This window comes from Octodon degus, unplaced genomic scaffold (assembly GCF_000260255.1).
Source record: "Octodon degus isolate 3935 unplaced genomic scaffold, OctDeg1.0 scaffold00020, whole genome shotgun sequence".
In the NCBI taxonomy this organism is placed as follows: Eukaryota; Metazoa; Chordata; class Mammalia; order Rodentia; family Octodontidae; genus Octodon; species Octodon degus.
In genome coordinates, this window is record NW_004524596.1 from 479,880 (window position 1) to 491,283 (window position 11,404).

The 11,404-nt window shown below is 43.2% G+C and overlaps 1 protein-coding gene across 1 annotated transcript in view; it reads left to right on the forward strand.

Moving 5' to 3' along the window:
* Window positions 1–6,676: 6,676 nt before the first annotated feature.
* Yipf4 (Yip1 domain family member 4) overlaps window positions 6,677–11,404 on the forward strand; it is a 42,695-nt gene continuing 37,967 nt past the window's right edge. Inside the window, exon 1 of the mRNA XM_023711178.1 lies at window positions 6,677–6,997. Coding sequence (XP_023566946.1) covers window positions 6,919–6,997 — 79 coding nt within the window. The 5' untranslated portion in view covers window positions 6,677–6,918. The remainder of the gene's footprint in view (window positions 6,998–11,404) is intronic.

An 11,404-nucleotide genomic window follows, 5' to 3' on the forward strand; every position in this document is an offset into this window, starting at 1 on the left:
TTCATGATAGCAAAGAAGTACTAAGAGTAAAACATAAGATAAATACTGGAATGGCAAGTAAATGACCAGCACTTCTAACAGTTTGAGGATAGGATATTGCACAAAGCTCTAGTGTGTTGTGGACATGCATAATGACCATAACAGTTACTAGCAGGCGCTTTAATCCACTAATTTTTTTTTCTTTTTTCTTTCTTTTATTTTTTCTGTCCAGTTCAGCCTGCAGGCTGGGACAGCATGTAGTGCCAGGGATCAAACTGCAGTCCCTGTGCTTTAGACCGCTGAGTTATCTCATTGGCCCCTACTACCTTTTGAAGTATACAAATTTGATTCCTGGCATACAATTGAGTGGGATCTTAGATTCACTTACTGTCATTTATAGTTACCTCATATTCTCTCACTAATATTAATTCAAAATTGAAATTATTTCTTCCATTCACATCTATAATGTTTGTCTCATCTAGAATTGTTTAGATTCTATTAAATTTTCAAGTGCTTTGAAGTATCCTAATTTAATTGAAATAAATGGAAAAAATGAGACAATAAAATGTGTGACACATCAAATTGCATGTTTTTAAGAAGTAATTATATGCAATGTCAATAAAGGGAATGGCAGTAAGGAAAGAGGTACTTCTGCACTCTGACATTTAAGCATAACTTGTTGCTATCTCTCCAAGGACCAGTTACCAGTGACATGGTGGCAGGAAGCAGAGAGAGAGAGAGAGAGATCAAGGGAGGAGGAGGGTCATAGACCTTCCTCAGCCAGAGCCCCGCCGACCCCTTTCCTCTGACTAGGAGGTCCTCAATGGAACAGTCCACCGATGAAAATTACCGCCCTGCCCCCAGATCGATTTGTCTCCACAAAGCCCCACTCTGATTGTGTGAGGTTTTGGGCGGCATCTAGGTATTAACCATAACAGCATGGCAGAGAAGAAAAAGGAAGGAAAAGCTGCTCATATCTTGCTAGCCAGGAAGCAGTGCGAGACGGGAGGAGCCAGAGAGACAGACCACAAGGCTTCCCAGGTCACACCCACAGAACCCACCTCCGAACAGCCAACCAGCTGCCAACCCAGCCACAGACCAACCCCACTAATGGGTATTGTGCTCTGATGCTCAAGCACCTTCCAAATAGGAGATTTTGTAGGTTATTCTTTGTTAGTGAGTCTGTAACATTATTGCTGCAAACCATAAGAGTAGCAAAAACCTCAGTCATTTATATACTTTTTGACCTATTATTTCTCTTTAATATGTTTAACCTCAGTGGGCTGGGAATATAGCTCAACAGTCTAAGGGCCTGCCTGGCAAGCACAAGAACCTGGGTTCAATCCCTGGTACTGTATGCCATGCCAGACTGGAACCGGGCATGCCTGTAATCCCAATGCTAGAGAGACGGAGACAGGAGGATCACTAGAAATTTGAAATGCAAGACCCTATTTAAAAAAGGGGGTGGGGCAGGGAGATAGCTCAGTAGAATAAGCGCCTGCCTGGCAAGCACAAGGGCCTGAGTTCAATCCCCGGTTCTTCAAAAAAAAAAAAAAATCCTAAGGAAATATACGTGAATATGTATACAGATACAATTACAAGGTTGTCCATCATACTATTTATAATTATGAAATTTAGAAAGAAACCTAATGAGTCTTTTGTTAATGTATTTGGTATAGGGTCTTACTATGCTGCTCAGACCTTTAGTAATCCTCCTGTTTTCAGCCTCTCTAGCACTGGGATTATAGGAGTGAACCACCACTCCCAGTCTTAATCTCAGTCTCAGTGCAATCCCAGGGTGGGGCCGGGATGGTGATTCTTGGTCCTTGAATCTGCCTTAAGCAGGCGCTTTAATCTGCTGAACTATCTGGCCAGCCCTTTCATGTACGTTTCAATGAGTTATTTAAATGAATATCAGGGCCAGGGAGATGGCTCAGTGGAATAAGCACTTCCTTGGCAAGTACAAGGGCCTGAGTTCAATCCCCAGTTCTGCCAAATAAATAACTAAATATCAATTAAGTATACTTTGTCTTAATAAACTAGTCCTCTTGATATTTACAACATAGAAATGGGCTTAGCAAATTAAATGAAACATTTTTTAAAAATGTATTTAGTACAGGGTCTACAGGGTCTCACTACACAGATCAGACTCGTAGTGATTCTTTTCAGCCTCCCAAGTGCTGGGATTACAAGTACGAGCCACCACGCCCAGTGTCCCCAGTGTGATTCACCATCTCGGTGGGTGCCAGGGGTGGGGCTGGCACTGCAAGATGTGGATTGAACCCCAACAGCTGCGCTCTGCCTAAGCAGGCACTTTAGTGCACTGAGCTATCTGTCTGACCCTAAATAAAGCATTTTTACTGCTACTGGTCCCCCCCACCACCAGGGATTGGACTCAGGCCCTGTGCTTGCTAGGGGAACGCTTATTCCACTGAGCCATCTCCCCGGCCCCCATTTTTACTGCTACTGTTGAAAGTCAACAAATACATTATTTAAAGAACCAAAACAAGGGGCTGGTGAGATGGCTCAGTGGTCTAAAGCACCTACTTAGAACAAGCTTAGCAAAGCACAGGGACCTCGGTTCAATCCCCCAGCACCACATGCCAGCCAGCCCCGCCCCCTGGTGGGCTGAGCTGGCCACACACACACACACACACACACACACACAAACACATTAAAAAATTTAAAAAAAGAAAACAACCAAAACAAGCTGTGCATGGTGGCACACACTGGTAACCCCAGCACTTAGGAGACTGAAGCAGGGATTGCCATGAGTTCGAGGTCACCCTCAGCTATAATGAGTTCAAGGCCATCCTGGACTATATAGCAACACCCCTGACTCAAAAAAGAATCAAGGGGCTGGGGAGAAAGCTCAGTAGAATAAGCACTTTCCTGGCAAGCGCAAGGGCCTGAGTTCAATCCCGGGTTCTCCCTCCCTCCCCCCCAAAAAAAATACCAGAACCAAAATATAAACTCCTAAATCAAGATTCCAGAAACAAGCATTATGGTCTGAAAATATCTTCTTACTGGTACATAACCATAAACCCAATGCAAAACAAAATTTAAAAAATACTTAGGCATCAAATGGAGAATAAGAACTCTGAAGAGTCACAAGAAACAATGAAATTTCATAACCCTAAGATTTTGTGGAAGACTGAGATTAATTTGGACAGACTAATTAAGTGGACTAAATTTCAAGACAGCCCAATTAATGTTCAGGCTGTTGTATCAATACTACAGGTGGCTTTTAGTTAGCTTTATACTAAAAATCAGGAGCTGGGCTGGCGAGATGGCTCAGTGGTCTAAAGCACCTACTTGGAACAAGCTTGGCAAAGCACAGGGACCACGGTTCGATCCCCCAGCACCACATGCCAGCCAGCCCCGCCCCCTGGTGGGCTGAGCTGGCCACACACACACACAATAAATAAATTTATTAAAAAAAATAAAAAATAAAATAAAAAAAAATAAAAATCAGGAGCAAAAAATCTCATCAATTTTGTTTGAGTCAGGTTCTCGCTACATAGTTGAGGCTGGCCTAGAAATCACTATGCAACCCAGGCTGGTCTTGCACTGATGGCGATTCTCCTCCCTCAGCCCCCCGAGTGCTGGGACTGCAGTTGTGTACCACACACTCAGAAAAAAGCCAACTTAAATGTTTGGAGTTTCACAGGAAGGAAGAGTCTATAAAGTTGGAGCAAAGTAAAGTAAAGCATAATTGCTTATGAGATTAACATTAAGAAGAAACAAAACACTTTTGGTCAGGACAACAAGAAAGTTGCCTGGAGGCCTTTTCAGGAAACAGTGAGACCTTACCATTTAGTACATTAAGAGTGTAAAAGGGTTAAGATAAAATCCTTTGAAAGACTGCTTTGAGGGCTGGGCAGATGGCTCAGTGGAATAAGTGCTTCCCTGGCAAGTGCAAGGGCCTGAGTTCAATCCCCAGTTCAGCAAAAAAAAAAAAAAAAAAGAAGAGGAAAAAAAGAGAAGACTGCTTTGAGAAGACAATGCCAGGGCACTCTATTACTCAAGGACCATCTAGGGAAACCATTCCCCAGGACTCAGTTCCCAATGTTCAGCTACTCAGGCACTTCCAAATGTGCGGTGGAGACTCCAGGAACCTAGAGATGCCAAGAACATGGAATAGCTGAAGAAAGCCACAGACAGGGAACAAAGGCTATCCAAAAGAAAGGCCATCAGGCTGGAGAGACAGCTTAGTAGAATAAGTGCTTGCCTGGCAAGCACAAGGTCCAGAGTTCCATCCTTGGTAGCACCAAAAAAAAAAAAAAAAAACCCGAACAAAATCAAGAGGCCATCAACTAGCAATGACTTAGGGACAGGGTCTTTTAGAGTTCACCTCTCATAATTTATATTGGGCTGTGACAAAGGAGCTACAGGATTTGATGTTTGTCACAATCAATTTCAATCCTACTTTGGTCTGCGTCTCTTTCTAGTCTCCCTTTTTGGAATGTGAATGTTTACCCTGTGCTACTGTACACTGGAAGTGTTTAACTTCCTTATTTACTTTTACTTGGATACACAGTGAAGAGTTCCCCTTGAGTCTCCCAAGAAACATTGAGTCTCCCAAGAAACATTGGACTTTTCAGCAATACTGAAACTCTTAAAACACTGACAACACTTAGAGATGAACTAAATGCATTTTGCATAAAGAAATGTGAATGAGTCTTTTAGGGACAAGGGTGCAATGTTATGGTTTAAATAAAAAAATGTGCTGAGATGGGTTGGCTGCCTGTGAGGAGTGGGGCCTGCATGGAGATGAGTCACTGGGGGAACGACCTGGCAGGTCATATCTTCCATTTTGGATTCTCCCTTCTTTTCCTGCTTCCTGGCTGCCAGGACAGGAGCAGCTTCCTCTACCAGACTCTTCCACTGTGTCACTTCTGCCTTGGAGTCAGTTGACAATGGAGGAAAAACAGGAGCCCAAACTCCTTCTTTAAGAGTTGTGGAGTATTTTGTCCTGGCAATAACCAAAATGATGAAGAAAAGTCCTCCAGATTCTTAACTGTAACATCTCAGATCTGTTTCTTTGTTCTCCTCTCCAGAGAATTAAATTATGTATCTATAAAAGCTTTGATATAGTTTTCTGCTTTTCAAGTCACATTATCCCCATTGTGGGTATTCTAATGGATATAATTGATAGCACTCCTTTAAATCCTTTAATAGTTTCCTCCTTCATTTCCAGAAGAATTTTATTTTATTTATTTATTTATTTTAAGGACAGGGTCTACAGGGTCTCACTGTGTAGATCAGACTCGTAGTGACCCTCCTGTTTACAGCCTCCAAGTGCTGGGGTTATAGGCATGCGCCACTACGCCCAGTCTCAACTGACCAGGGATTGAACTGCTGGCCCCTGCGTCAGCCTAAGCAGGTGCTTTAATCCGCTGAGCTATTTGGTCAGTCCAGAAAGAAAGAAAGAAAAAAAAAAACTTTTTATGCTCCTTAGAATAGCATAAAAAGTTTCATGATCTGTACAATCCCATCTGCTGCTGTTTTTTTTTTCCCATAAAAACTGAACTCTTAGAAAGCTGAATGACTCTAAATTCAGTTAATTGTCTCTGAAAGGTTATGAGTCAGGCTGCCAACCTCCTCCTCCCCATGCCTGCACATTTTTCCTCGTCTTTTAGGTACCAATTTGTTTCCTCTTATGGGAAAAATCTGGAATTCTGTTTAACACATTATGCCTTTCCATTGCTGTATTCCAGGTCCACTGTTAATTTTTTTCTCCAAATATATTTCATAATATAGTCCCATATTTTCTCTCTTCGAATTGGAAGTCATCTTTGTGTAGCTGTATATTAAGTTGTATATTTAACATACAATTAAATTTAATATTAACTTGAACATTTAAAAACTTGCGAGTTTGTGAACAATGGCAAGTTTATCGACAAATACTTCTAAAAAGAGCATTTCAACACACACACACACACACACACACACACAGAGAAAAGAGCATTTGGCTAAAGTCACTAGAGATACATTGCCCTTCCCCCCATTGAAGCTAGAGCCCAAGTAATAAGCTACATCCTTGGGCCTTTTGTTATTATTTTAGTTTGCAACAGTCTCATTAATTCCATTAATTCCCCATTCTCAGCTGGAGCCTGGGATCCTCCTGCCGAGTGCTGGGATTAATTGCATGGGCCACCATGGTTCTAATACTACCTTAGCTTTTCTGTCCTGAGTTACCTCCCTTATAAAAGAATATTACTAGGCTACAGCTCTAATCTCTGGCTGACAATTTATAGCTTATTTTCTTTTTAATTATTACTCTCCAATTAGCCCCCTTTGTCTTACGGGTAAAGAAACAGGCTCTGAGATGACACAAAATTTAGTCAAGAACTTCTACAATTAGTAAATACGAAATCTTGGTATCCAAAAAGAAATCTTGAACTCTAGAAACCTAAGTAGTTATAAAATTCTAGCCCCCTGCCCCCCCCCAAAAAATCTTTACGCCATCCAGTTTTAACAGAAGTAAAGTATAAAGAAGAAAAACTGGGAACGGTAGGACTTATAGAGAACAAAAACAGACAGGGGCGGCCGGGGAAGGGGGATGCTCGAGCGGACTTCCGACCTGGGAGGACTTCCGGAGTCAGCCACAAGAAGATCCAATCAGAACCTTTCTCCGGGAACCAATGGGAGAGCATATTACAAAGAGCCAATCAGCGTGGCGCTGTCACTGTTTTGGTCCTGTCACGGCGCCGGCGTCGTGGTGCTTGGGCGGTCGCCCCCGAGAGTTGTGGACCTCGGCGAGGCCTTTGGGGGTTACTGCCCGGCGCGGTCCCGTCGGGCCTCGCCCCAGCCTGCACCTCACCATAGCGGCCCGCGGCGTGGCGCGGGCGTGCGAGTCGGCGCCGCGGCTGCCCCGGGACCTGGGCCCGAACGGAGCCTCCTCCACCGCAGCGAGCCGAGAGAGGCGGCGGCGAGATGCAGCCGCCCGGCCCGCCCCCGGCCTTTGCCCCCACTAACGGCGACTTCACCTTTGTGTCCTCGGCCGACGCGGACGGTGAGCGGGAGCCGCTGCGCGGTGGGTGCCCCGCGCGGGCTTCGCGGTGCTGGGGCGGTGGTGGCCGGGCGGGGACGCCGGAGTGGCCCGGGCGCTGGGCGGCCGGCTGCGGGAAGCCCAGTGACTCGGCAGCTGCAGCTTTGCGCGCTCCGCCTGGGAGCACGGCCTTCCGGATGCCTTATTCACCGCCGGGGCTTTATTTCTGGAATTTCTCGCAGTTTCTCGGAAACAATTAGATTGGCCGTGGACGGTATCCAAAAAATGAGCTAAAAAAATTAAGAGCTGCGTGCCAGCAATTTATCTTTTTTTTTTTTTGTGGAACTAGGGATTGAACTCAGGCCCTTGCGCTTGCCAGGGGAGCGCTTATTCTACTGAGCCATCTTCGGGGTTCCCAGTTTTTTGTCAATAGAAAAATCTTGGCAGGGATTAAGTTGGACGCTGTACATCAAACGCCCCTCACGGAGTTGGTGGGTTTTAGTGAATTTGGTGGCTTGGATCACAGTTTTTGTCCCACTTGGTAGTGCTTGACGTTAACATTCAGAAAGGTGGAACCCACGTACATTGGACACTGCATAATTTAATTAGATGACACAGTTTGCTAAGTTGCCCAGCTTTTACACACTTCAGCGTACTGATATATATATATATCTATATATAGATATATATAGATATATATAGATATATATAGATATATATAGTTTTTAATGTATTTAGTGCAGGGCCTCACTACACAGATCGGACTCATAGTGATCCTCCTGTTTTCAGCCTCTTAAACGCTGAGATTACAGGTGCGCGCCATCAGGCCCAATCTCTGTCGCCATCAGTGTGTGTGCCCGGGGAGGGGCCGGCACGGGTATCAAACCAAGGTCCCTGCGCTCTGCGTAAGCAGGGGCTTTAGTCCCCTGAGCTAACTGGCCTGCCCTCATCGTATTGTTTTGAAGAAGCCGAGGTGCTAGGGAGACTTTTCAACAGCACAGGAAATTTTTTTTTTCTCCTTTTTCCCCTTTCTTTATACTCAATTCCCTTTTACCCTAAATCTTTCTGTACTAGTCATTTTCAAATTTTACTTTCGTTTTTTTCTTTTTGAGAAGGATCTTGCTGTGCAGTTCAGGCTGGCGTTGAGTTCACTTTGTAGCCCTGATTGGTCTCGAACTCACTATGATCCTTCTGCTTCAGCCTTTCAAGCGCTGGGATTACAGGCGTCAGATTTCACTTTTGTTAGATATTTATATACTTTTCCAGTGACCAGATCTACTGTCTAATATAAAAATACAGATTACTGGGCTGGTGAGATGGCTCAGTGGTCTAAAGCACCTACTTGGAACAAGCTTAGCAAAGCACAGGGACCGCGGTTCAATCCCCCAGCACCACATGCCAGCCAGCCCCGCCCCCTGGTGGACTGAGCTGGCCACACACAAAATAAATAAACAAATAAATTCTTTTTTTTTTTTTTTAATTTTATTTATTTATGTGTGTGTGTGTGTGTGTGTGTGTGTGTGTGTGTGGCCAGCTCAGCCCACCAGGGGGCAGGGCTGGCTGGCATGTGGTGCTGGGGGATTGAACCGCGGTCCCTTTGCTTTTGTTAAGCTTGTTCTAAGTAGGTGCTTTAGACCACTGAGCCATCTCACCAGCCCCAAATAAATTCTTAAAAAAAAAAAAAATACAGATTACTTTAGCTAGAAATTTCAGGCTAGAGAAGATCCTCATTTTTTCTCAGAAACATGATTTCATAGTGCATCTGTAGACATAGCTTGTTTTCTCTTTCTTTCCTTTGAGTGGCATTTTTTAAGAAAAAGGTAATAATTATGATTTTAGAAGTGAAATAAACAGGCGACACAGTTCAACCCCAGCCTGAATGTCTTAGTGATTTATGGAAACTCCATCCCAAAATAGGAGAAAAACAAAGGGGATTGAGGGCTTCAAATGGAATGTAGCTGTTACCTTTCTCTTAAACCAAAGTAAAGCAACTTAAAAATATTTCATTTTGTTTCATCTACTTTTTTTTTTTTGATGTAGAGTTGGATAGCCCTGAGCTAATACAACTCTAGCTCTTTTTATTTATTTATTTTTAAATATTTATTTGTTTATTTATTTTGTGTGTGGCCAGCTCAGCCCACCAGGGGGCGGGCCGCCTGGCATGTGGTGCTGGGGGATTGAACCGCGGTCCCTGTGCTTTGCTTGGCTTAGCTTGTTCTAAGTAGGTGCTTTAGACCACTGAACCATCTCACCAGCCCCTAGCTCTTTTTATTTTGAAAAAAGTCTTGATAAATTGTCCAGCCTGACCTTAAACTTGCTATCCTCTTTCCTCAGTTTCTCCAGTTTTACTTACATTTGGTAGCGTAGTGCTTATGTCAGATTTATTTCCCAGACTTTAAACGAACAAAAGAGTCCATTGAGTCCATGTACTCCAAACAAAAGAGTCCGAAAGTGTCCATTGAGTATTAGGAACTGTTGTTTGTATACATCTTCACTTCTTCGAGGACTGTATCTAAGAAGTTTGACAGAGGGCCAGCGAGATAGCTCAGCAGTCTAACGCACCTGCTTAGGCAAGCTTAGGCAGGCACAGGGCACCGAGGTTCAGTCCCCCATGTCCACCAGCCCCGTGCTCAGGGAAGGCAGAGCTGGCCAAAAAAAAAAAAAGTTTAACCAAGGGCTTACTCATTGGTAGTATATACTAAGGAACTTGGAATAAGTGAAATCCATCAGGTTTGTTAAAGCTCCTCTTTGTTTTCTCCAAAGATATATAGATGCATTATATATTTAAGGAGAGATATATAAACACTTTATGTGTATAACACTGTAAAGTTCACATTACAGAATATGTTAAGCCTACTGCTCTTTTGATTGTTATAAGACCCTGATGCTTTATTATGCCTATATTTTATAAGAAATGGGCTTAGAGTGGTTATTTTACCTGATGACTCTTGAATTAAGAACTAGTCTTTGGGACTGGGGATAATTGCTCAGCAGCACAGTGCCTGCCCGGCAGGCACGAGGTACTGAGCTTGAGTTCTGGTTCCCCCCACAAAGAACTTAGTTTCTGTCTCCTTATATTTCTTTCTGCTAAACCATGCCTCTTTCTTGTACTTTATAAATTGAGTAATACATCTAAGGTATAATGAGCCCTGAGTTTGCAACATGGCATTCTGGCTTTACCAGTTGTCTGTGTGATGTTGGTCAAGTTGTTTATCCTCCCTAACTTGGTTTATTCATATACACATTGGGGCTTAAAATACCCAAGTGCTGAAATACTTTATAAACATCAAACACTTAATACCATACCTAGCAGAGTTAAATGCTCCACATATATAAGTAATGGTGCTGCTGCTTGGGTCCCAGTATTACCTGTCCCACACTTATTTTCATTGTTTCCTAATGTGAACATTTTATGCAGTAATTCCAGTTCCTAGATATGCAGTAACTCTAGTTCCTACATATGTCATGTAAGTTCTTTTCTCCCCTTTTTATGCTGTCCTCTAACCATAAATCATTTCAGTATATACATTTATATTCTCAGTATATACCTAAGTGCTATCCAAATCTCTTGTTTATAATGATTCCTGTTATTACTATTAGTTCACATAAATCCTTTTTTCTAAAATATGTTGTGTTTTGTCACCATAATCCCTTATCTTCATCCCTTGACTGCCTTTCTCCTCTTTACATCAAGTTAAAATTTAAGAGTAAACACAAATGTTCCTTTGGTAAAAATTTTTCTTAATCCCTCTTTGTTTTTTTTTTGTTTTTTTAATTTTTTTTATTTATTTGTGTGTGTGTGTGGCCAGCTTAGCCCACCAGGGGGCGGGGCTGGCTGGCATGTGGTGCAGGGGGATTGAACCGCAGTCCCTGTGCTTTTGCTAAGCTTGTTCTAAGTAGGTGCTTTAGACCACTGAGTCATCTCACCCGCCCCTCCCTCTTTGTTTTCTACGTGCACCACTTACCACAGAACCTAAAATAATATGCATCAAACAGTGAATTGTCTGATTTTTTTAAAATTTTTTTTATTTATTTATGCGTGTGTGTGTGTGTGTGTGTGTGTGGCCAGCTCAGCCCACCAGGGAGCGGGGCGGGCTGGCATGTGGTGCTGGGGGATCAAACCGTGGTCCCTGTGGTTTGCTAAACTTGTTGTAAGTAGGTGCTTTAGACCACTGAGCCATCTCACCAGCCCTGATTTTTTTTTTTTTAATCTTTATTTATTTGGCACAGGGTCTTGCTACACAGCTCAGACTCATAGTGATCCTCCTGTCTCAGTCTCCCCCATGCTGGGATTACTCAGCTCGGCGCCCAGGGCCTGCACAGCATGCTGTATAGGGGATCAAACCTGAGTCCTTGTATATCAAAGCAGGTGGTTAGACTGCTGAGCTATTTCCTCATCCCGAATTGTCTATTTAAATTATTTTTAAAAAA